This window comes from Malurus melanocephalus, unplaced genomic scaffold (assembly GCF_030028575.1).
Source record: "Malurus melanocephalus ecotype Western Australia unplaced genomic scaffold, MMel_1.1 scaffold_55, whole genome shotgun sequence".
NCBI classification, from domain to species: Eukaryota; Metazoa; Chordata; class Aves; order Passeriformes; family Maluridae; genus Malurus; species Malurus melanocephalus.
In genome coordinates, this window is record NW_026623287.1 from 508,664 (window position 1) to 534,679 (window position 26,016).

The following is a 26,016-nucleotide window of genomic DNA, read 5'->3' on the forward strand; positions in this document are numbered from 1 at the left end:
AAAAAAAAAAAAAAAAGAGGTCAAATCCATCTGAAATCTCCCAGACAGAGATTCTCTCAGTCTATCGTTTGGGATTTTAGTGTTGAAAATTTTGGGTCAATCTCTGTAATACGTTGTGTTCAGGCACCAGACATCCATCTATCTGTCTATCTCAATACAAATCCTACCTTCTGTGAACCATAAAACTCCTAGCAGAGTGACATTACCACTTCTCACATCGACAGAACACACTGAGTACACACAACTTGGGGAAAAAATTACAGAAGCAATTTGAAAGATTAGAAGAGAAAAAGCAGAAGATTTCTGCTCCCTGAAYGTAAGTGACCAAATCCCACAGCAAGTCTTTAACTGGCACAAATCATCATTACTCCCTTAAAGCCTGCTTTTTTCCCCTAGGTGCAGGACAAGCCCCACACTTCTTCAGACACCTGTGAACCTCAGGACAACTCATTTATTCTAGAGCATTTTGGAAGAAAGAAATCATTTGCATTTCAATCCTAAGTGGCATCCTGGGGTGAATTCCAGGAATCCCTGGTGAGTACCAGAAGTCAGGCTGTCARGAAGTGGGCCTGTGCTGTAAGAGAAAAGACCCCAGAGATAACCAGGGTGCCTTTACTAATTTACACCAGTCTGTGTGCCTTTACTAATTACTAACAGCACGTTAGCATGCTTCTGAACAAAGCCATCTAAGGACATTAATTCCTCCATTGAGATTGAAGGGTAGGAACATTTCCCCAGGAGTGAGCTATTCCTTTACTCCTGATAAGGATCTGTACACTTTTCTCTAAACTGCATTACACTGGTCTTCATGAGTAATGGGGCAAGGCCTGTAGGAATTCCTGTTGGGATTTTGTGGTACAAGTCTGTATGGTCTGTACTAAACAAGGTTACAAGGCCCTTGTAACCTAAGATCAGAAGACAGAAACCTCTTGAATAAACCCCCTTCTGAAAGCACCAAATCTCTCAAAATTAACATGTAAGAGCCCAGTTTCCTACAGCTGGCATTGGGCTGCCTGCCTGGTTTCCTTTACCAGTGTCCAAYCTGCCATGGTGGAGAAATATGTGCCATGCAAGGAGAATGCACAGAGGAAAATAAAGAGCATGGAAAGCATTCACTTGTCATACATCACAGGAAATGGAATGCAGCTTCTGCTCATGAGTGGAGATGCTCCAAGGAGTAGAGAAAAATAGACAACCTTATCCAGCAAAGATGAATTTTTAGCTGWCTGCACAGCCCATGGGTTTAATGGCCCAATTGTTTTCAAATCCTTAGAAATCAAGGTAGCGAAAACCTATTTTCTTTTGGAACAACCTGCTTTTAAGACTCTACCATGACAACCATGGTCTACAGCACATTCAAATCAACAAAAAGGTATCTTTGGCTTCAAGGACTGGGTATCAGAGAGGCAGAAATCTCGAAGGTTGACATCTCATCACTGTGAGGATTTAAAAATGCTATTGGTCTGCATAGGACAGGCACCTCAGGCAGCCCAGTGCTAGGTCTGTTTTACGTAGGAAAAAGGGGATCTCTAGAACTGGGGAGGGAGAATGTATCTCCCAATAATGGGAGAAATTTTCTTTCTAAAAAGGATTACTTGAGTGTGGGAGTTGTGCAGTTTTCTATGGGTTTTCTATGGTGTATGAGATTTTGTTCTGTTTGTAAGTCATTGTCACAGAAAGGCATTTTAAAAATRAGCCATAGTGATATCTGAAGATAGACATGATCATTCCCTAGTCTCTCTGCTCTAAGAAAACCAGAGCAGCCAGAATGGTGACATTGCATCTCTCTCTAGAATTGCAAATAATTGTAACATCTCTGCTAGGAGAACATTTAGACTTAAATAAGTAAGAGTGGGCCTGAATCCTTGGCTGCCATAAATCAGTGTCACTTCGMTGGCTTCAGAGTAGCTGGTGATTGACGCTGCCTGAGAACTTAGCCCGATCATGGTTGTGGTTAGTACTTTTCCAGACAGAGCACTGAGTTTTCATTTACTCTGCTTCTTGCTTGGGAAATGACTTGACTGCTGTTCTCCTTTCCCCTCCAGCTCAGCCTTCTACCCAATATTTCAAAAAGGTTGGATGAAGCTCAGCTAAGTGGAAAAATGAACCATTTGAAATAAAAACTCCTTTTTTTTTTTTTTTTTTCCTAACTGCAGTCACGGGGAAGGATGAAAGACACCTGAGAAGCAGAATTTGTACTGTAAACCTTCAATTCTCTGCTACAGCTGAATCAAACACTTCAGAGACCAGAGTTTTGATATTCACTTGTGTCTGGCCAAAGTTACCATACCTATGAATTATTCAAATATGCAATTATTGCATTTGATATATCACTGGGTATAACTGTGGGAGYGAGAAACAGTGTTCTAGTGCAGCTGATTGTATATGCCTTCCAAACCATAAGGACATCAATTTAAGGTGCTCACATTGATGGAGTATTCTGCAACCCCTTATTAAGATTCTTGCCAACTCCTGTAGCAGTTTTCCCCTGCAGAGTAAATTTCATGGAGTTTTTTATCCTCCCTTTTCTTTATCTCTACAGCATGAGTGCCAAACACTACCCCATAGAGCTTCAATTCATGGTTCTGCAGCAGCTCTCAAAGGTCAGTGACAATAAGATCAGATCATTTTCATCTAACTGACCAATGCTGCACAAGTGACCTGAGTCCTGTGAATCAYGTGTTGGGGCTGACTTGTAACGCAGATTTCATTGGGAATTTCCAGTTTCCCTGGAAGAAGGTTTTAACCWTAGACCCAGAGGGCTGTGCTCTGCTTTTGGCCCATGCTGTTCATATTGTCTTTGCCTGGACAAAAAGCATGTTCATAGTGCTGATGTTTGTGTTAACTGAACACATCGAACACAGCTCTATCTGCCTTCACCCCTGAAGTTCTAGAYCGTTTCTTATTCTGGCCCCAGTAGCATTTGGAAATTGATAACATGCCTGTTTCCTGTCTGCTCATTACTGGTCTCTCCAGTGCCCCAGTATCAAAGGATTGTGCTGACTTGTAACTTATTTGAAGGACCTGTAGAAAAATGACTATACTTGTTTTCTAGGACTCATCCTGTGTTTTCACAATCCTCTTTCATTGTGAGCCTTTGCCTTCTCTCATTTGTTTTGTACGTATTTTATTTAGCAGAGGGTTCATTCTGTCAGYGTTTGCTGCTGCTGCTTGAACAAAAAATTTGGCTGTGGATGTCTCCTGTGTTTTTCCATCTCTTTGGCTCTCATTTCAAATCACAGCTGTTTCAAACGCCTACTCTTCCCTTTTCTTATATTTTCCAGTTTTCCTTCAAGTTGCAGTCCCACATGCACTGGCCCAGCAAACCTCYGTCCTGAACAAACCTAGAAAAATTTCCTTCAAAGGCTGCTGTTTTCAGGTTAYTGCAGCTGCCCATTAACTGATGCAATTGAAGCTCACACTGAGCTCAGAAATGCTCTAAAATCTGACATACTCAGGTAATTTKTGTGACATTGTCCATATGAACTCCCGCACTAATCTTGGTCAACGGGCTGAATATGACATTTTCACCCTCCAGTCAACCCTGCAGCTTTGGGGGTTTTGCTGTTGGAAGCCTTTTAAGAGGGCACAACCATATCYAGCTCCTGGTCTTTTCACAGCAGGAACAGCTCAGATGACTCTTTGATGGCTGAGTCTTTGGCAAAAGTTCTCTTAAGCCCCCAGAAGTTTATTTCAGAACACCAGGGCCAAGAACATCACAGCGGGATGAGAAGTGGGAGGCTGCTTTAATATCTGTTATTTAATGCTGAAATATTTATATTATCTAACATTAAAAAAAAATAAAAATGGGGACATGGGTGTTAATGAAGAATTCCTGCTCCAAACCRAGGGAAAGTGTTGTGGTATTGCCTTGTGCTGCTCTATCGCTCCCATGACAAATAGCGCGGAGCCGTTAGTGACCTACATGGACTCATTTAGATGCAAACACAGCAATACTCCTGAAAAGCTGCCCTGCTTTGAGGAAGAACAAGTTCCAAATATTGCTGAATGGAATTCAGTCTCAGAGCAGTAATTACTGATTGTAATTTTGGAGTAAATGCAGTAATTAATTATTGTCGTTTTCCATCAGTGCATTATATTGTGTGCCAATCTTAGAATAAAATAATTAGCAAATGGGATTTTGCATGCTCTGGTATCGAAACTGTGGTTTGTAGAACAGACATGAGAATTTTGCTGTAGTAAAGTTATCAGTAATTTAAATGGACAGGTTAAAAATKATCAGATAGGAAAAAAAAGGGATTTCCTTGTCTGTCTTGCAAACACCTTCAGGAGTGCTGTTTTAGCCTCTCCCCCTAAAATTCGCTTTCATTCTCTCAGTACGAGCACATCAGCACAAAGCTTGGGTTGCAAACACAGTCAGGGACACTTAATTTAATCACAGGTGTCAGTGAAAATGAAAAACAAAAGTAATCCAAAGAACAGAAAAAAAATATTGGCTGAGGTGATGTTTTTCCAGTACCTAAACAGACTTTCCAAAATTAAGCTGTGCTGATTTTTTTCTCTCTTTATTCGCTCATATTAAAGCTTGTGCTGGAGTACTGTTTTGATGCAATTATACTACTGCAAATTTCCATAATGTAAGCAAGTCCTAAACGATCTAAGTGATGACTAAAAGAGGGAAACAACAATAATCTGTGCAGGTGGAAGAGAAGCTGGTTAGCKTGATTGTAGGAGGCATAACCACAAGAAATGGGATTTTATCTTGAAAAAGGATATTTGGCATGAATCTCAAGATGAACAGCCTAATAGAAAACAGTGAGATCAATGCAACYGCAGAATAGCCTCTCACTAGAGGTAATAGAAAGCTATCTGAGAGGTATAAGCAACAAAATTTTCAGTAAAAAATACACATTCACTAGACTTTGCATTGAAGCTCTCTGAAATGACAGGAGAGGCCAGAAATTTTCCACTCACATCTTTTTGTTTATGGCTATTTGGAATTTTGCTTGTTTGTTTTATTTTTGGCTGATAATATAGGCTTACTTTAAAAAGAAGTTTGGGTTCTTTTTGTTTTTTTCTCTTGTTAGGGGAACAAAAAGAGAAAGATGCAAAGTGTTCCAGTTTGGTAAATGAGACATTCCAATTAAAAAAAAAGACTCTTCCTCCAAGTAAAAATACCACCTATTCCAGACAGCTACAAAAACATGCATTTCACACATTTTACAATAAACCATACATCGACCCATGTTCAAGAAGCTGTGAAGAAGGACCTGAATTTTTTTTTTTCTTTTCTATTTGAGCTTTGGTCTATGYTATTTCTCCTGGTATTTTGGAGAAACAGGTTGTCTGCACAGTGCATTCATTTAGTGTTTTGTCACTGCTCCGGAGACATCTAAGAAAATGTTGCTGTTGATCTTTTTTCTSTTTTTTTCCCCAATCTTCTGTTTCCCTTTTGCCTCGCTCAGTTTGYCTCACTCACACTCACTTCGTCTCACCCGGTCTCATGCCAGTCACTGCTCTGGATTAGTCTCACCCAAATGTCTCTTTATCTTTAGGTAAAGCTTCAGCAGCAGAGTGTCTGTCTGAGGTGAAAAACATCACTTTGCCAATGACCAATCACCGCAGTGAAGCCACGGAAGGGGAATGGACAGGATTCCCAGAGGTCCTGTGTGCAGTGTGCTTTACTGACCTGTCATGGGGATGTTCCTGGGCTGCTCTGCATTCTGTCCTGAGCTCTGGAAGAGCTGAGAGCTCTGTAGGTTTCTAGGCAGAGCTGCCCCACTGTGCCTGCCTGTCCCTGCAGTCCCCCATGTGCCCAAGGCACTGACTGCTGCACCTGCACATGGCATAGAAAGGCTCCTAGGAATGGCCATCTAAYGGAGCTGTGAGTTTCAGGTTGGTTTTTTTCTTAATTATTTTATGCATTTACTATTTGAAAGACACATGGAGTGTCTCTGAATCCTTGCTTCCTCATCCTGAGGGGGATTGGTAATAGTATGTATTGATTTTGGCAGAGTGGCCTCAAATGATCCTCCTCTCCTCATCTCTTTTGCTTTCTCCTAGCCCATCCTTCTGTCCTTCTTATTTTTTTTCTGTTTTTCCTACAACTACTACTTTAATTATAAAGAAAAAGGAGAACAGAGGCAGCCATTTTGCCATCTAAATTCCTTAGGGCTTTGCTTGCTGCAGCTTTGGGCTTATCTGCCACATCAGAGACCCTTTCAGTGTTTGRCAGCAAAGTTTAGAGCACTTGCAAAGAAAACAAAGGACTTCAAATCACTGTGGCCTAGACTGCTTGTGTCCCAAATGGGAGATTTATAAGTTGTGGTTTTTTTTTTTTTTTTTAAAGTGAATCCAGAATTATAATTTAGTGAAGCTCTTTCTTTCTCAGCTAGGAATAAAACACTCTGGTGGATTATATCAAACTGGGTGCTGCTTTTTGCTGTTGTTGTTGTCATTGTTGGCAACTTCTTATTTTTTGAAAGCAGTTCAATAGAAAAAAGCCTTTCCTTGGAAAAATCCCAATTAAAAAGTTTCTTAAGCATCCTCTTGAAGCACGAGTAATTACCCTGATGTCAATATGGTTACTCACATGCTTCAAATCAGAATTAAAAACACCARAGAGCTGCATCCAAAGTACAGACAGATAAAAATGCAGTGGAATTATTGTGTTTCTAGCAATTAAAGGGAGTTGCAAATCAAGTCAGTTGTGGAGGTGCAAAAATGCCATGCTGAGGCCAGAACAGCTGACCTATCTCTGAATCAGGCCCGTTCCTGATGGCTCAGCCCTGTGCTGACCACTATTGCCCAACCCTGGTAAGATTGTGGCATCATAACTAAGAATCCTGCCTGTTCCTGGGGTTCTGATATCAACGTTCCCAAGCACTGGGAGGCTGAAGAAAGATGGGAGTTTAAGCCCTTCTGACCTCCTGGGCATCCTTGCTGTCACCAAGTGTCCTCTCCAGTCTATGGCAGCATGGACCTCCCTGTGCTAACCCGAATCCTGCCCTGAGGAATGTTCCTGCAGTGTCCTTCTGGGGCCACGTGCACTTGGGCAATTCCTCCTCTTAGATGGGAAAACCACATGTCTAAAGCCTTCTTCCTGGAGAACTCCTTCCTGCTCAGAGCCAGGTACAGCTCCTGCAGTGGGCCCAGCAAGGTGTGAGCATGAACAACAATGAGGACTTCTGAGACAGATTTTGATAGGGTCTCTAAAGAAGACCCCTCTAAGCTGAGAGTGGAAGTGATATGGTGGTATCAACGATTTTYCTGGACAGCAGAGCACTAGAGCCAAAGTAAAAGCCAGGAAGGMTAAGGGACCTCCTATCTAGAGGCAACACTTCAAGACTGTTCTGCTTAGTAGAAGCAAAGGAAAGGAAAAAAAAATGCTCTAGGACAGACATATGGAATTTTATTACCATTTTACCTGCTGATTTATTTTTTTATGATTTACTGGGGAAAATACCCACCCAAACAACAAATCTCTGTTCTACTAGGGAGTAACCTTTTTGTAGGAAACAAGCTGAGACTTCAGAGCACTTCRTGATGAACCATGGTAATAAAAACCACCGTAGACTCATCCTGGTGAATCTTTAACAGCACAGATATCCACAGCCCTGCATCTTCTTTCACCCCCATGAGAAACAAGCATATCCTCAGTGAGCACAGCTATGCTAAGCCATAAATCTTGGGATAAATAACTAGGGAGACCTTTGTGTTCCTCAGTCCCTTTGCAGGTTGTCATGGAAAACCTAACCTCTCTGACAAAGGCAGCCCCTGCTTGAACACAATCACATGCATGCACACCCCGCTCTCCCCAGCAAAGCCTGCAGAAAAAAGCCAGTGTGATGAAGCAAAAAGCATTTGAATATGGCAACATATTTTGGTTTCAAGCTTCCAAGAGGCCTTTTCATAAGCAAGGAAAAGAAAAGAGGTATTTGAAGGGGGAAACGCATTGACAGTTATCTTCATATAGTCACATATAAAGGAGATTCTAAACTATGGAAACTGTTTCTTGCACGTGCACCTAATAAGTTTATTGAAGGGTTTCTTAATCTCCTTTAAGTTGTCTKCAGTGCAGCACCTCTTTCAAAGACATTTTGATCCCATTCCTTAATTCTCACTGGAAGGGATACTGCTCTGAAGACTGGAAAAATACATTATTCAAAGATATTTGGGATACCAGCGAAAATTAAAACACTCCATTCTTCTTTGGGAAAGTTAAAGATAGGGAATTCCTACCTGTCTTAGATGAGTCAAAAGAAGCCTGAGTAAAATTCACAGGATCTTACTGCTAAAATGGCCTAGAAAGATCACGTAACCAATCGCTTTATCACTAATTCGRGAGTACAAATTGCTTAGGGCCTCCCGAGGTGCTGAGTTTATTGGGGAATCTCTGCTGTGGAACAGTTTTAACAATAGGGAGACTTCCTGTATCTGTAAACAAACACATAGGGTTTATATTTCTGTTTCTCAAAGAGCTACCTAATGGAAGAGCCAGCCAGTAATGGAAAATATTTCTGTTTCTGGAAAACATCTCCATTTTTGTTATTTATGATACGTTGGGATTCCAATGAAACAAGCTGCTGCTTCTGATTTTTTTGGTGTTGTTGCATGTATTAGAATTTCCCTTGGAACATCCAGCTGGCTTCTTTCCAGCAATRCATGGCACATGAGCCTAAAAACGAGACCCCACGTCTTCACCCCAACTAAACTTCCTTGGCTTTGTCTGGGTTTTATCTACGCATGGGAGTTTAAAACAACTGACCAAGAAGTGAACATGGATCCTTCTATTAATTTATTGAGTTTGTGAAGCAATAAATTAGGGTTTATTTGGTTGCCAGGGTGACATATTTACATTAAGTTGTTATGCTGGGATGGAACTGGATACAGACTGTACCGCATGAAGAATGAAAAATGCTTTGAAACGTTTGCAACACAGAGCTATTGAGACAGACACTGTCCCAGTCCAGTCACCTGGGATTAAACTGCAGCCCAGTCCCACCTCTTGGCTGCAGATTTTCTTCAGGCACCAGAAACGCTGTCTTTCACTGAGCAAGGGGAATCAGGACAGCTGCTGACTCTCCTCTAGTGACCAGAAACACTTTCTAGAGATGCAGGATGCCCCTGGGATGAGGAACTTGGCTTATCCCTTGGTAAGCATCCTTCCACCTCTTTTTCTAGAGAGACACACACACAGACAGCTCCTAGGTTATGTGTGGGTGCGTGTCTGAGCAGAGTGGCTCTAGCCAGAGTCAAAAAGGCAGAAGATAGAGAGTCACAGAGCTGAATCTTCTTGAGGGTCTACAAGACAGAGAGACGCTACAGTTGCAGCTGACACCCCCTTCCCCATGCAGTTACCTGTGCTAGTGCTTTGTATCCAGTGGTTCCCAAAACCCTTCAGTAGGGGCGATTAGCATCCTTTGGCCTCTTCAGCTGCACCTTCAGCCTCTTCATGCCAATCTGGAATCCATTCATGGCCTGGATAGCAGCTTGGGCACTGGCAGGATTGTCAAAACTCACAAAACCTGTCAAAACATGAGGCAAGGCAGGGGACTTAATGAGCTGAAGGGTGCCACGGCACGTACATGCAACGACCACTGAGAATGAACATGGGGAAGGGGGTGAGGGCACTGAGAGGGGGGAAGTGAGCAGGTAGGAGGGTGGGCAGGTGGGCAGGAGAGTGAGGACAGGATGGTTGCCAATGTGGGACAAAGGATAGGAGGGGTTGTTACAGATCAGTGTCCCGGGACACGCTGCCTGGTCTGAGTGCCAGTCTGAACACTAGACTGTGTGGAGCACAGGTGTCCAAATGTTGGTGCCAYGAGATCGGGGTCACCTTCGAGCTGGGAGTCAGCAGATTTAATGCATGGTCTCAAGGCACTCTGTCTCTCTCTATTTCTCTCCATCGTGACTGGGGTGAACCTCTGGACCTCCCTTAACCTGCCAGCATAACATTTTCTTTGCCTTCCAGTACTGATGCTGAGGGGAACCTGAKATGCCTACTTGGTACTTCCTTGTTATGGCAATGCAAGTAAAATGTGAATTTAATGAATTCTCCATTATCGTAATAAGTGGCATGAATAGTTTGATTGTTGGCCAGCCAAGCAATATAAAGAGCTTTAATCACTGGCACTTTCTGCAGGCTCCATGTTGATTCCGCAGTTGAAAGATGAACACTAACATGGTTTCCCTATGGAATTTCATACTTTGCCAGCAAATTTTCCAATCAACCATGGAGCACACCCGGCACTAGAAACAACCATAGTGACTGAATACTGTATCTACAGGTCAACTAAGACATTCTTTGTCTCAATTTGCTTTCTAACAGTCTGATGAAATAGTATAGGTCAGAACCACACAGGATGAAATGCATCCAATGCATTCAGCTTCAGGAATGGTTTTTGGTGTGGGCTGACTTTTTTTTTTCCCTGTTTTTTTTTTTTTTTTTTTTTTTTTTTTTTTTTTTTTTTTTTTTTTTTTTTTTTTTTAATGTTAGATCCAAAAAAGGCCTCATCTGCCCAGACTCTATATGGCTGTAGCTGGAGCAGCCATGGCTCTGGGATATTAGTGGGGCAGGGGGCCATCACATTATACAAGCATTGCCTCTCCTGCTTTTGCCAGAAATGTCCCTRTGTGCCAACAGCATTTCTGAGCACAAACCTTGGGTGAGACTAGCCTGGACCAGCCTGCTCTCCAGACAAAGCCATCTGTTTACCCACCCCTGCAAGGCTCTGGCAGCACAAATCAATCCTGGGGGCCAGTGTTGCTCAACAGACAGGCTGAAATGAAGGGATGGGTTTGTGTGAGCCTCTCCAAAAGCTAAAGCTGGTTGTTTGCTGCCAGGTGTGCACCTGCTCCTGACAGCAGCACCAGGATGGCATACTGCAGATGCAATAAGCAGCCCCTGCTCCCTGGTCTAGTTCCTCCTGGGAATTGAGTCTCACAGGTGACACAGGGTACCTTGCATCTGAAAAAGACACAGTTGTGCATGCAAAGGCATCTTCTCACTCCTAACGCTGTGGTCCCTGACCTAGGCTAATAATGCAACTTCATGACAGGCCATAAAACCTATGGTTTTAGCCTCAAAGTGAGACAGCAGGTTTACTGAGTATGGCACATGGGGGTTTAAAAGGGAGGCTTGTGAAATAAACAGGAAACTCTCTTTGTCCTCCCCTTTTAAAGCCAAGGCTCTGAGTAAACTGGCTGTCCATGCAGTTTTCCTGCCAACCACCTGGATGAGGAGGTACTAGCACTGCAGCTCTGAAGATGAACAGACAAAAAGTACTGTCAAGCCCTAGAGCAATCATCAATTTCTGGGGAGAAGACTGGAGAGCTATAGTGAGTAATGAGCTGTGGTATTATTCAACAGCAATGGATCTGCTCTTGCCATCACTTATTAGCCAGTGAGTGYCTGGTGATGTTACCAGTTTACATTTGACTACTTGAATAATCTATCAACAAAGCCCTATCATTCAATTTCAGCAAAGGAATAAACTAAACACCCCCCGGTTTCACCCATCTACATTCAGACTTGAAACAATTTTGGAAACTCCCTTGGGGATACCTTACTTGAACTTCAACCTTAAGTATATTGCCTATATACCTCACATCTTTGAATATAGGATGTAGTGAAACCCATTTATTTTTTAAAATCRCATCTGGATTGCCAATATTCCTGGCAAACACCCATAAGTAACATCTAAAACAACAGACTAAACCATGCCAGGGAAGTTCAGAGAAACTGGAACCAAATAATCTATACTGCTAAGTTTTTTTAAAACTTGTGTTTAACACCAAACAATTCCTGGACTAAGTCTGAGCATTAGCACAAAAGAGAGGCTGTTTTCAGTAGTTGACTTGGATGAGGCCATGATGTTCTGGAAAGGGAGAGAATTYAATAATTTGGGTGTTGGCCATTGTGTGCCAGCTGTCCCCAGTGCTAGGCAGAAGTGCCAGGTCTGTTTACTTTACTAATACACACACAGCGATCCAATATCAAAGCTGAGGTAGCTGCAGCTGGGTGGTTGCTCAGTTTATGCCTTTAGAGAACCTACCTGGCCTGGGAACTTTGATTCCTACTCTTGCAACAGGTCCTGTTGGGATGTCCCTCCTACTGACTAAACGTGGACATTTTGATTGTGCCTGGACRTTTATCTGTTTGTAGGACCCTACAGTTATGAGTGAAGGTCCAGACAATACAGTCAAYAGAGTGCAGGACAGGATTTCTCTCTTCAGTCAGGGCACCTTTAGCTGTGCTCAGCCGAATCCCTGGCCAAAGACCAGTGCTGGCTGCAGGGAAGGCAGGCACCCAGCCTAAATCAAGGCACTGCTATTGAGGGATTTACCTGRTTCAATAATTAGGAGCAGCATCTCAAGGTAAGATGTGTTCTATCTAGTGAGTCTGGGTGAGTCTCTCCCCAAAGTCATGTTAACTGCTGAACCAAACCTCTCCAGAAATGCTTCCCTCTATGACAGAATGTTATTATTTCTCTACTTTTGCCCAGATTAGGCCATCAAGAGATGATAAGCCCTGGTGCTGGGCTGCTAATATAGTTGTACCTCTGCAAGAATCTTGCTGTGAGATAAGCTTACAAAGCTATTCCAGTTTTTATCATCACTTTGCTTTTGAGATGGAATTCTAAGCCCATTTCCTCATTCTGTGCAAAGCTGTAAATAATACAGCATTTTAACAAATGGGACTAATAAGAGAGATCAGAAGTGCATTTGCTCACTATATTTCATTTAGACCAGATAATGAAGCTGGGACTTGTACTCTGATTTTGGTATTAGTTGCCTATAGATTTGGACCAGTTTTTTTTCTTAGTTGTTCTGCTACTCACAGATGCACTATAAAAATCTCCACTGGCTGGATGCTGAGGGTAGAGGAACAGGAGTTGTAGAGCTAGAGGAAGGGAAGGAGAATGGCAAATGCCAATAACTGTATTTTCTTTGTGAGCACATTCCAGGGTCAGAGCATCTAATTACTCCAGCTTTATTTCACTGTTTTAGTTTATAGGRGCCTTGATACTCTCAGAAGTTGCTGGCGCATTCAACTCTCCCCCTTTCCTGTTATTTATGTGTAGTTGTGTTTCATACTGTTGAAGGTATTTGGATGAACTCCAAAGAGAAGAAAAGCTATGGCTTATCCTGAGATTTGAGCTGTTACAGTGGTTAAGGGACAAGCAGATAGATAGGCATGTTGGGCTAACAATAGCATATTCCTTTCTCAGGTCAAATACCTACTGGCAGATTTGACTTTTTTTTGCTGTTACATGCAGTATTGGCAGTTAACCATCTTTGTTTCTCCTTGTCTATGTGAGCAGGGTTAATGGAGCTATAACAGATTTAAACATGTATGACTAGGAACAGAATGTATGTACTYGGAAAATAACATAAATACTTGTTTCCTAACTGGCTTTAATGTTTGAGCCCATGGCCTCAAAGCATGATGGCAATAATACAGTTGTTATCTATGTTTTGAACACCACTCCTGCATTGTCATGTTCACGCTTGAAGGACAAAAAAGAGAGAGGTTAAAAAGCTTGAAGCTCTTTCTGTGCATCAGTTAATTAATAATCAKAGAAAGATACGTTCTGGTCTGAATGTGGTTGGAGGGAGGACAGCATTTTGTGATAAATCTACTTTATGGGGGTATGTTGGTGGTTTTTTTCTTTTTCTCTCCCCCCCCCAGGGATTATATAAAAACGCTGTTCTAATAAATGATTTATCAAAAGCACAAAGAAAGGAGAAAGCTTCTAGGACAGCAACCAATGGCATCTAATCTTTGTGATTCTGCATAGCATCTTCCAGGAAAGGTACTGTTGTTGGAATCTACTGCTTCTTCTGGCCTGCACTTTTCCTGCAGAACTGTGTAAACTATTTGCAGGAAGAAGCTGGGGTAGGATTTTGGAATTGCTTTATTTTCTCCCCTTTTCTTCCATAAAAAATTCTTGCTGTGTAGCGTGTGGACAGAGCTTTGTGCCTTTCTCATGGCATGAGCAGCATGACCACCGATGGCTTTATGTAACACATATCACCTAAAAGCTGTTTTTCTGTTTTTATCAGCCAGAATGATAAAGAATGGAATTCACAATCTATCTCAGAGTATGCCTGAAGACTGTTTTGCAACCATAAACTTTTTGTTTATGGTCCATGTTGTGTCTGCGTGCCTGTGAATTAGTTTGTGCACTAAGAACTGTCCTGAATGAGCACATCATTATGTTTCCATGGATCCTTAATTGGTCCTTCTGAGTTTTCTGTTTCTCTTGCATCCAGCAAGGAGAATTAGTGGTTAATGTGCAAAACAGCCTCTTGATGATCTGCTACCAGGTTGGAATAGCATTGTCTCTCTTGGGCAGGAATTTKCCTCTGGATGGAGCCCAGTGCTTGCTAGCTACACTGAACTTCCCTTAAATCAGGAGTCAAGACCACAAATAAGGTCCAGATGCAAGCTTTTCATCCAAACTCCTGAGCTTGGGGCAGATGGTCCTACAGCAGGCTGCCTTCAGGCAATGGAAACGAAAAGAGGGACCTCAAAGAAACAAAGATTAAACTTGCCTTAAAATTAAGAAGAGTCTTTTTATGTATGTTCCAGATCCTTGCTGCCATCTCAGAGGTGCACTTTGCAAGAGACTGCAGTAGAAGGGAGTAGACATTGCTGCTTATTTGTTCTTTTTAGGCCAGAGATTTTTTTAATTGGTTCTTTCTGTCAGAGTATTTGTCTGCCTGCCATGAAGAATCTTTCTTGGTACTCCTCGTTCCTTCAGTTATGAAAGTCACTAGCTAAGGACAGCATCTCTGAACATTTTCCTTTTGACATTCAACCTGTATTCATTTCACTAGAGCAAGGATCTGCTGCTCAGCCTTTGGAAGAGAAAGAGAAGAAATACCACACACATGGCCTAGGCACTAGCAAAGAAGTCCATGTCTTTTTCTTCCCTTTTGTCCAAAGTGATTTTTCCCAGGCCATRAGAAAGGATTTTACCAGACTAGAAYAACAGATTTGTAGAATATCCTGAGTTGGTAGAGATCCACAAGGATCATTTAGTCCAGCGCCTGGCCCTGCAGAGGACAGACCCAAGAGTCACACCTGAGAATACTAAAATGGAGAGACCTGCAGAAAGCACTGGTAATTGGTGAGACCAGAGACCTTGCTCTGCTATCTGCTCCCAGATTCTGAGTAGTAGTTAAGGAATTAGTTATTGATATATCTGKTTGTTCATATAACTGTCCCCTTAGCACAAGGTTTCCTTGCTTTTGTTGCTGACCAGTTAAAGGTGTACTCTAGAAAGGCATTTTTTGCTGTGAAGGCAGCGGTAAGGTGCTCACATCACAGAAGTCTCCCTGTGGGAACAGTGGTGCTCAGTAGCTCCTGTCCTTCTCCCCCCAGCAGGTCCTAGCCACCAACTCCTCAGACCGTCCCTGCTGCTTCAGTCTATTTAATTCCTACAGCTGCTCAGTTTCTTTTTCTCCATGTTTATTAGTCTTATCAGAGAAGGGAGGTTTTCCTTTAATTGCCTTGCAAGGTCTTTACCTTGCTGTGTTCTTTACACAATGTACTAGCTGCTGCCTTGCAATTTTTTACTGCTGTAAAGAATTTCAGGATACAATCTGTATGTAAGTAGCTCTATAATGTATGTGTGCATTGGAAGGTATTGTATTGTAAGGTGATTTATGGGTACTGGAATACTCAATAAAGGAGTGCGTTTGCAGATCAAGGGCATAGCACTTCAGCTGTTTTCCGGTGTCTAATAGGGTTGGATGACTTTTTGGATTATTTAACCTTCCACTACTGTTTAATCATGTCCAAGAGAGATCTGTCTACCCAGCTATCCATCCCATCCRTCCATCCATTTATTTTTTTAATGTATGAACAGTCAGTAACTGAAGACAGTGCTAAACAACTACTATTAAATATTTCCCATCTGTGGGATGAGATAATTGGAAACTCAGAATATTCGAAGAATTGGCTCAGAAATTTGCTGAACCATTAATGTTCATTTTAGAAATTTATGGAATATTAGAAAACCTTCAGAGTGTTCCACAAAAAGAAAGATTCTAATATTAATTTTTTAAGGGTGTAAACTAGGTGACCTAATAAACTTACTTAAACTTTCATAAGTGTCAGAAAAAAAAGATGAGAATTTTGTTATTATATGACAAAGAACTTAAAGATAAACAATTAGTACCAATCATCATGGTTTMACAGAACATAGCCTCTATCGAATGAAACTGCATGAAATTGCAAGTTCGGTGAATAAAGCAAGTTGTCATAAAGTGTATTTAAGCTTTGGAGTATTTGAAAGAGCCTTTCTTTACAACAAATTAAATCAGCCCAGAAATGAGACCACCAAAAAACCTGTCAGTTGTGACAAACAAAATTGCAGAGATTCCAGTAGGCTCCTGCAGCACTGCGCTGAAACCTCGGTGCTATTCAATTTTTCTGACATTACCTGGAAGACATTTGAAGTAATTACTGGTAAAATTGGCCAATCATACAAAAATGGTGAAATAATGACAGAAGGAAGTGACCTGGGTCACTGTGTAGGCTGGACTCAGTTAAAGGSTGTTCATTTTAATCCAATCAAATGCAAAATTAAGTGTCTGCAGGAAAAAGCAAGTGGGTCACTTCTAAAAAGAGGAAATCCTCATTAGAAAACAGTGCTTCTTAAGAAGAAGATGGGTGCCATAATAACAGCCAAATATATGAGCTCTCAGGACTGTGTTGAAATTCTCAAAGTCCCACAAATTTTTACAGTCTTGGAATGYGAATAACCTCTAGAAGTAGCAAGGTTGTGTTACCTCTGAGTGTGGCTCAGGAAAGATCCTTACCGGCATTCTGCATTGAGTTCTAGTGATTGCTCTACAAAACCAGTAAGTCTAACACTTACTCAGAAGCAGAAGAGTAATTCTAGGTCTGGAAGAGTAATGAGAGTGGCCACAGTTTATTGAAGAGGAGGTTAAACATACTTCTGGCYATGGCCTATAAATAATATCTACTGAAACACGGTTTCTTCAGGAATAGAGGGAAAAAAGAAGAGCTTGCAGATTTCTTCTAGCTGGAAGTATGCACCTGACAAATTTAAAATGGAAATAAGAYACCAAGTCTGCATTTTTTAAATATTTTGGAAACATCTTAGCAATAGGGGTGGAGCACCTATCACATGAAACCTTGATTAAGAGATTTTCTAAAAGGGATGCTATGACTCAAGCAGAAGGTTTTAACCTGTCACATGGGCTGAGGCATCTGGCATATGTTATTTCAGAGTTCAGTCCAAAGGATCAGAACAGTCCTGATATTGCATATCTGTTTGTATGTCTATTGTTTGTTTTGCACTTCAGATATTCAGAATATTCTTTCTTGCCTACTGATCTGGGATGGTTTTAGGTAACAGTCATGATAGAGCTGACAATTGATACTAATGCTGTATAATAAATGGCCCCAAAGTGTGAGCTGCAGACCACTGAGAGGGCTGACTGGTACTCGTTCTTCATCTTGCTTCCAGCTGAGAGAAACTGAACAGATGGGAAGGGGAGATTAAATGAAGAGTGAAAGTAGATGGCATGATTAACTTTCTCAAAAGGTCAGAACACCCAGTGCAGAAGGTAGCTTGAAATACACAAGTATCTTCCTCATGTCACCTTCCTGTCTTCCTGTGCACGAAAATACCTCTCCACATTGCATCAGTGTGAGCTGGAGTGCATGGGATAGTTGGTCCCTGCYTTTGTGCATGCCTGTTGGGTGCTCTCCAGATGGAGAAGTGTCCAGGTAGAAGAAGCGGTATCTTCTCTGAAAGCAGAGAGCTGTTAATGCTGACCCTTAATATGGTCATTGAGACCAAGAAAGACTTTTCYATGTAAGAGTCTTCTCTTTCACAATCTGTATGGTGTTTGATTGCTTTTCCCAGGAAAATTGTTGTCATGACTCAYGTTGAAAGCACAAGGGAAAGATTCAAGATTAGACTAGAATTCTGACAATTTAAACTACCACRTGGTCAGATCTGATTTGGGTTCAAACTGAAGGAGGCAAAATTTAGATTAGATATGTGAAAGGAATTCTTTACAGTTAAAAGGGATGAGACACAGGTTTCCCAGAGGAGCTGTGGTTRCCCCGTCCCTGGAAGTGTTCAAGGCCAGGTTGGATGGGGCTGAGAGTAACCTAGACTAGGGAAAGGTGTCCTTGCCCATGGCAGGGGACTGGAATGAGATGGTCTTTAAGGTCCCTTCCAACCCAAATCGTTCTATGATTCTGTGATCCAAGGTTTTGGATCATATATTGGTCTGGATATATAATGAGGACCAACTTTTTCTAAAAAGATAAAAGGGAGTAAAAATTTGATATAGAAAACCACAACAGATCTCCCATCATAAGAAAGGAGAATATATTAAAACTTCTCTTTTTCCTGTAAAGAGAGATTTTCTAAAAGATGAACAATTGCTTATCTGATGCTATGGACTGTGGTTCTACCCATTCTTACAAGTAGGAGTTGAAGCCATCCAATGAATTAATGGAAGAAGTGAAAGATTGAGGCTTCAGCCATGAATCAGATACTGGACCAGTGTACATACATGTGTGCTATGGACAAAAAACACTGTGGTTCTTCTATAAGAAACATAATATTCCAGTCAGGTAATGATGATGATGATGATGATTGCTGTCACAAGGAACAAACAGCCAGTGATGAATCACCCATAGATGAGCAAATACTCTTTATTCTCTTTTGAATGATGAGTCGGACTGAAACTATTTCCTAACTACTCCCAAAAGTAGATGGAACTCTTCTTGGCTTTGTTTTCTGTGCCTTCCTTGAAAAGGTTTGATGTCATCATGTGCCAATATAAGGCTTATGAGGGAAGAACATGGTTGAAAAAAGAGGTGAACTTTTGAGGGTACATGTTCTTCTCCAGTGTGAAACTGGAAATAAAGAATGAGTATAATGTAGGTTCTACACAAGTTCTAAGCAAATGCTGATGCTCTGTTAAGGATGCACTGAGATTTTTACTGAATCAAAAGCAAGGCTATTTTTACATTTTTTTGGTTGAAGTTTCCAAWGTAAACAAGATAGAAATAATTACTGAAGCCCCCACCAGACATGTCACAACCATTTCTCATCTAAATCTAATTTCTCTGCTCCCAGATTCTCTCTTGGATCCTTCTCYGTTTGTGACTTTTTGATAAAGAAGCCATGTATGAGCAAGGAAGGCGCCCTGTGGACTGTAYTAGTCACTGTGTTTTAGCAGTTCTCTCATGTTCCAGGGAGTCTCTGAAACAGATCCTTTCCTGGTGTAGCAATGCACAGACTCTTCCCATCTTGCTCTTACTGAACATTGCTTAGATGGACAACTACCCACGCCTCCCCTTCGGGTTACTGAACACGCATTTCCTCATTATTGATAGTTTAGGACAACCCAACAGATACAAAAGGGTCTGAAACTTCTGTTGTGCGACAGTCTGGAAGTTTCTGTTCAAAAGCCAGAAGTGGTGATGAACAGTTTTTGGCCATGATTTTCGAAGGAGTATTTTACTTTCTATGGAGGCGACTGTGTGAAAAACAGTCAACCAAAGTAAAAGTGCACTCAATGGGAAAACAAACCTCCTCACAGGCAGTGAGTCATTGGGAGAGGAAAGGAAAAGAGAAAATCTGTCAATATCTAGACCAGAAGGCTGTGAACTGGCACTGACCTGTGCTGGGTAGCAAGAGGGGAAAGTAAAGAGTTGTACGTGTTTTAAASATGAAGGTAACACCTTCAGATTCAAACAGCTAATACATTTGTAGTCCTTCMACTGCCATTGTAAGACCTTCATGTTTTCAACCACCACAGTGGATAGGGAATGGTTGYCTGTCTTCTTTTTTAACAACATCAATGTGAATGAAACACCATCATATTATTGCAGAGATGCTGATAGATTCCTGTGGGTTTGCCAGCAGAATCATTTAACAGATCACCATTAGCGGTTTTCAAAAGCCTGAATGTTGGGGATCTGTGAAGAACCATCTGCAGTTCATCAGAAGAGTTACATTAAGTCTGTGGGACCTGAAACATATCACCAATTCACTGAATCKTGATCTTGTACTGGCTCTGGGGCTTCTGCCAGTGATCCATCTGAGCTCTTGATCCACCCTTAGGTAAAGTATGGGAAAACAAGCTTGTGTTTTAATTACTGAAACAAGAAAAGTAGAAACACATCTTAAAACATGATTATGACAATGCCTTTGAATAGAAAAATTAAAGTCCTAAGAAAGGCATAAGGTTTGTTGAAATTTTGGAGAGGGATCTTACTTTGAAGGGATGGGGTAAAAATACAAGCCACTCCTAGAAAAAATAAGCAACTTTTGCATTGAATTCAAAGACCCGCCAGCAAAAATTCTTCTCTCAGAATCATTTTAAAACATCCAGCAGCACAATAATCTTTCTGGAACCTGTTCAGCCATGTCAGAAGATGCACAAAGACCTGGTTAAAGGCTTTGCAATTTCTGAAAACCCTTCCAAAGAAGGATTTTAAAGGGTAGGTAGAGACCTATCTTTAGAAGAATCATTTAATTTCACCTTTAAATAGAACACAAACAGATTTTTGGGTCATGTTGTCCAAAAAGGAAAAACTCTGTTTCCTGTCAGAGTTCATGGAACATCTGGATGATGCCCTGAATCACATGGATTAGCTTGAGGTAGTCCTGGGAGAAACAGAGAGCTGGGCTAAGTGATCCTTATGGGTCCCTTCCAACTTGAGATGATTCATAGTGGTACATAGTGTGAGAATGAGAGATAGGGGACATAAATTGAAACAGCAGAKGTTCGGACGGAATACAAGGAAAACCTCTTCACCTTGGAGGCCAGCAAGCATTGGAGGAGGTTGCTAAAATTCAAACAGTTCTTCAGCAATTTTCATTGTTTTCTATAATTTGTGTTTGCGAGTCTTTATGTTGGTTATTGAATAAATATGTCTAGTGCATGTAATAATGTACATACCTATGCACATRCTATCTAAAACATATGTAATGTGAATATTTATACATACGTGATATGACCGATCAGCACTGGGGAGAGCAGAACTGGTACCGAATTATTTTTKGGAATTTGAGATAGATGAAGCCAGAAATTATTAGGAATGATATACTTGTTTTTATGGGGATCTGCCAGTCGTTACCCTGATGACAGCTTTTAAATTTGTCAGTATATACTATTTGAACATGCTAATCTTGTCTGGGGATTTTTTTGATTTAGGTTTACTTGGTTGAAAAGGAAAGATATCACATGCAACCTTATATTGAAACAATGATGAAGTTGCAAAATGAAGCACTCGAGKTAGCAATGCAAGAAATTATGTTACCTATAAAATTTTAATTCTGTACTRCTTTGTATATGCATAAAGGCATTGCTTCTAACCACACATTTCTGTATTTTTCTCTTCCATGGCATCCTTGTTTTAATTACTGCTGAGAATGAATAACATAACAGGGCAAGGAAAATGGCAATGTATCAGACTTGTTAKTGCAAGTGTTGGAATTTAGACAGTAAATAAGGCAGGGAGAGGATGGTTTTGTAGTTGTACAACCAGAAGTTGGTTTGAAAAACTGGAATTTATGCCTGTTTCTGCCATGATATCCCAGTTATGCTGAGGATATCATATATCACGGAATTCCTTCTGTTAGATCTCTAGGCTGGTTTTTTTTTTTTTTTTTTTTTTTTTTTAAATGAAATAGAGAAGGTGGCAATGGTACACAGTGGCTTGAATCTATGTCATTAAACTCTCTTGTCTCTCAAAAATGGTTGCCCCTGTCCCTTGTCATTGATGAGTCATGTTCAAACAACGTCCAGCCATGGCTTAATTGTCATGGACCAAATGGAGGTAATGGCACACATGTWGTAAAAATGTGTGTAAAATTGTGGCAGAGTATTTCTACAGATATGTGAGGCCTCTTTAATTTTCAGTGCAGATGAAGATTTGCTGAGTGCTCCTCGTCTCTTGGTGCATAACCTGAGATTTCACCAGCAGAAAGGCTGCTGCCTTTACCTGCATCTGAAGCAGACAAAAACATAGCTTGCCCTGCATTATGCTGAATTCCTAGGGAAATTGGGCAAACAGACTGGTCAGGCTTGGTGCATCTCAGATTAGGAACCCAAGATCAATAAAGTGTTTTGGTTATCTTTYTCTGCCTCATCATCCCCTTGCTGAAATGAGGACACTATGAGCACCACCAAAATGCTGTTACTTAGCTCTGTGAACTTCCCAAATGCTCTGCTGGGAAGAATCTTAGAAAAACAGATGAGGAAATAAAAATAAATTCATATGCATGTCAGGGCTTGAATATTGTGTGGAAGGAAGGCTTAGGGGCAAGCACAAAGTTGTGAGGATCTGTTGAACTGCTGCTCAGTAACTGACTAGCCAACAGACTTCAAGATGCTGAAGAGAGACCTGTGCAGTGGATGAGACAGAGTGTATGGATATAAAGAAGTTGTAGATATGGGGGGATGGATGTTTGGAGGGACTGATGGAGATTCATCCATTCTACAGCTTGAATTTTCCTTGCATCASAGAGATCTTGGGAAAGATAATAGAAATAAACCCAGATGTTGTGGGTAGACAACATGTAGTGGGTCTGCAGTCTCACAAGAGGAGGATGTGTTAAGTCTGCACTCTACGATTCCATGAGTCCAGAAATGGGCTTGCCCATCAGAGGGGTCATTATTCTGACTTCTGAACAGAAACTTCTGCCTGGAATAAAAGCGACCATTTCCCTTTTGAACAACACTAAAGAAGTAGCCACAATGACGCTGCAGTAATGAGTTCCTCCATCTAATTACTCCAGGAACAATCATTTTAAATGATGGTGTACTTGTGCATATGAGTAGGTATGTACACTCATACCCATTAAAAAAAAATCTGGGTAGACTTTATCACTGGTGGGAACAGATGGATAGAATAGTGATAGACACGTGGACAGCCAGATAAACAGAAGATAGATTCTGCTAACATATTCTTGTCTAATAAATTGTTGAGCTACAAAAGAAAGTAGAAGTCTCTGTGTACAATGTATAGATTTTCTTTAATGTGAGTTATTGGGAAAAGACAGAGCTGTCCCTTTAACTGGAGAGCTGCAAACAGCTGTTCCTTATGCATACATGCTTGCTTGGTCTGAAAGTTTTGGTAAGTCAGTGCATAACTGACAGTTAGATTTATCTCCCCAATAAGCAATCAACATTATAATAAAGGAAAAATGCTTTCAGTGCACCTTTGAGAGTGCATCAGAAATTAATCTAAACATCAAATTAATTATAGTTTGTAAATGAATAGTGGCTCACAGCCCTAATACTTCTCCCGCTCCTCCTCCTCCCCCTAAAGCCTCCCCCGACCAACTGCAATGGCTGGAGGTGCTGTACAGAGAGTTTGATGAACAGCTCCTTCTCTTTCTTACTCACACAACTCTTTCCTTATCAGCTGGAAGAGTTCTATCCTCACTCTGCAGATTTAAAATCCCAGAGCCTGGCTGCTTTGGAATATGACAGGGAGCACCTAGCAAATATTAAACTTCTATGCCTCCTTCCCCTTTCTTCTGAGAGCTCAAAGCACCCCTCTGAGGGTGTCCTCCTCCTCCTCTTGGATTAGTTTTTCAGCTGAGCTGGACACATTATGGATCTCTCGAGTCTCTGGCTGTGGCAGGTCCTTCAGAGTGGAGAAGATCACAACAAACCCGTGCTGATCTAAACCAAAACATACCAGGGGTCAGCCATGTTTAACGTGCCTGGAAAATCAGCTCTGTTTTGTCTCAGCTCAGGCACTTAAATGAGTGGCATCTTCCATTGCTCTTTGARCTTTAATCTGTGGGCTGGAGCCATGTGGGAATGACAAATGGATTTTYGGAGGCCCTGAAACAAAATGTATTGCCATAGATCATGTAAAATAAAGGGCAGAGCCCAATTCCATGGGCTACAGGGAGAAAAGATAAACTTTCCTTAGGAAATTTGGAATCAGGTTAATAGTAAAAAGAAAAAAAAGTATCAAACTTAATCATAGTAACTGGTAACAGCAGCAAACAGCACTACTTGCTCAAGTCCTTTCTAGTAATGCCTGGTAAGTCCTTTCTAGTAATCTATCTGGTAAGAATTTCCTGTTTRCCAAAAGAAGAATCAGAAAAGAAACCCCAAAACCCTTTGATCTGATAAATAACTCTCCTCATCTGTGAATCCTCAAGTCCTGTGTAAAGGATCCAGTGTACTGCTCCAAAAAGAGGAGCCCAAGCAGCACAGCTAGGTTGACCCATGATCACCYTTATTGGCTATTGACATGCAACTGGAGTTTCTTTCCTTTACAACACCTTACTTCTCTAYCTGCTCATTTCCCTGAATGAACCCAAGGAGAGTTGTTGGCTTTTTTAAAATATTTTTTTTTTATTAAATGAGAAACTGCCATATATGGCAGGGCATATTGGAGGCACATTGTCAGCAGGTGCTGAACAATATTTTCCTAATGTACCTCAGGGTCYCTTGTTCCACTCCTATGTCTTGTGGAGTGCTGCCAATGCACTTTAGACCTAATATGCAATGTCCCTGGTCCCAGGGCCCTGCACAGCTTTGCCAGTGTCCTATYCTCCTGACACATCTTCCTTCTTTCTATTTCAGCTTCCAGATTGAAACTCTGTAGATCACCACGACCTGCCTGCTGCCTTGCATCTCCCACTCCACCTTTTTTGCCACCACACTGCAGCATTTAACTGCCACAGCATGTTTTTAATAACAGCATACAAGCTCTACCCATCCCTCAGCCCTTCTCCTGAGCTTCACCCCCTCCTGTGTTCAGTTYTCATTCCTCACTGCTTTTCTATCTTTTAATCTCTCTCCTTTGTCTCCCCAGTTTCTTTTCATAAGCTAGGAGGACTTTAGTAGGGAATAGAATTATTTAACAGCAAACTTAATTAACTATTATGACCCTCAATAAGTGATGCTATTTTCTCTATTTTGGCATCTTCAGAGAAGACTGGATGTTTTTCCAAATGAGGTGGCCCATTAGCAACTTTCAAATGCGCTCCCTGSAGGAATCTGGAATGAAACTCAATGTTCATGTTGTACTAGGATTCAAACGAGATATTTCCTTTAGGGCATATAAACTTATGGTCCTAAGATACCCTGGCAGTTTGTAAGCTAGAACACTCCTTGTTTTGTTTGATGTGGGACATTTCAAAAAGGGGTGGGACGTTCTGTCAATGTCAAAGTGCATCTGGAGTGCACAGAATAGGAGGAAAACATCTGGCACTTGTTGCTTACACCTGGGTTGTCAGAACATGTCAGGCTAAATTGGGGCAAACCACAGTGTCTCTCTGGGAATAAGACAGGCTGTTCACAGCCTTCTGGAGCCATTGTCCCATGGGGAGAAACTGAAGCTGCTACACCGGTGGGCATGGAGAGCAGTCAGTGCCAAGGAGACAATGCTGCTGCTCAACAGTGTGCAAAAAATTGGCAGATCCAGGTGCTTATTTCTCTCAGGAAGAGGTGACTGGAGCAAACCAAGTGTTCCAGTAAAGCAATTCCTCCAGCTTTAATTTATCTACATCTTATTTGACACCGTGGGATAACCATTTGACCTCTGCTTCTCTATCCATGTTCTCGCTCTTCTAATTTCTGATGTGTCTTCCTAATTAATACTGCCCAAACCTTTCTTTCTCTCTCTTCTCTGTTAAAGCATTTTTTTTCTGGAAGATGTCTGTCTCGGTATTTCCCTAACTTCATGCCTTCAAATGATTTCTTTAAATGTGCCTTATGAGAACAGGGTGAGCGTTCCTGGGCTGTGCTGTAGCGTCACCCCACGAYGGAGGCAGAGTTATCCTGGGTGTGGGCAGGGTGAGGAGCTGCTCTTCTCACTTTGCCCACTTGCCTTAGCAGCCTTGATGGTGTTGTTTTATTGAAGTTCTCTTTTAGCCTTGTACACAAACTGCTCACATTTAAACAATCTACACAACTGAGAGGAGAACGATCACCAGAGCCATTGAGACCAGCACAAAGATGCAATCCATGTCCTCTGACATTTAGCACGCCTACACACAGAATAACTCGCACACA

General features: G+C 41.4%; 1 protein-coding gene across 1 annotated transcript in view; it reads right to left on the reverse strand.

Moving 5' to 3' along the window:
• The window catches only part of CELF4 (CUGBP Elav-like family member 4), a 687,912-nt gene that overhangs the window by 14,292 nt on the left and 647,604 nt on the right, over positions 1–26,016 (reverse strand). Inside the window, exon 13 of the mRNA XM_057365600.1 lies at positions 9,322–9,488. Coding sequence (XP_057221583.1) covers positions 9,361–9,488 — 128 coding nt within the window. The 3' untranslated portion in view covers positions 9,322–9,360. The remainder of the gene's footprint in view (positions 1–9,321; positions 9,489–26,016) is intronic.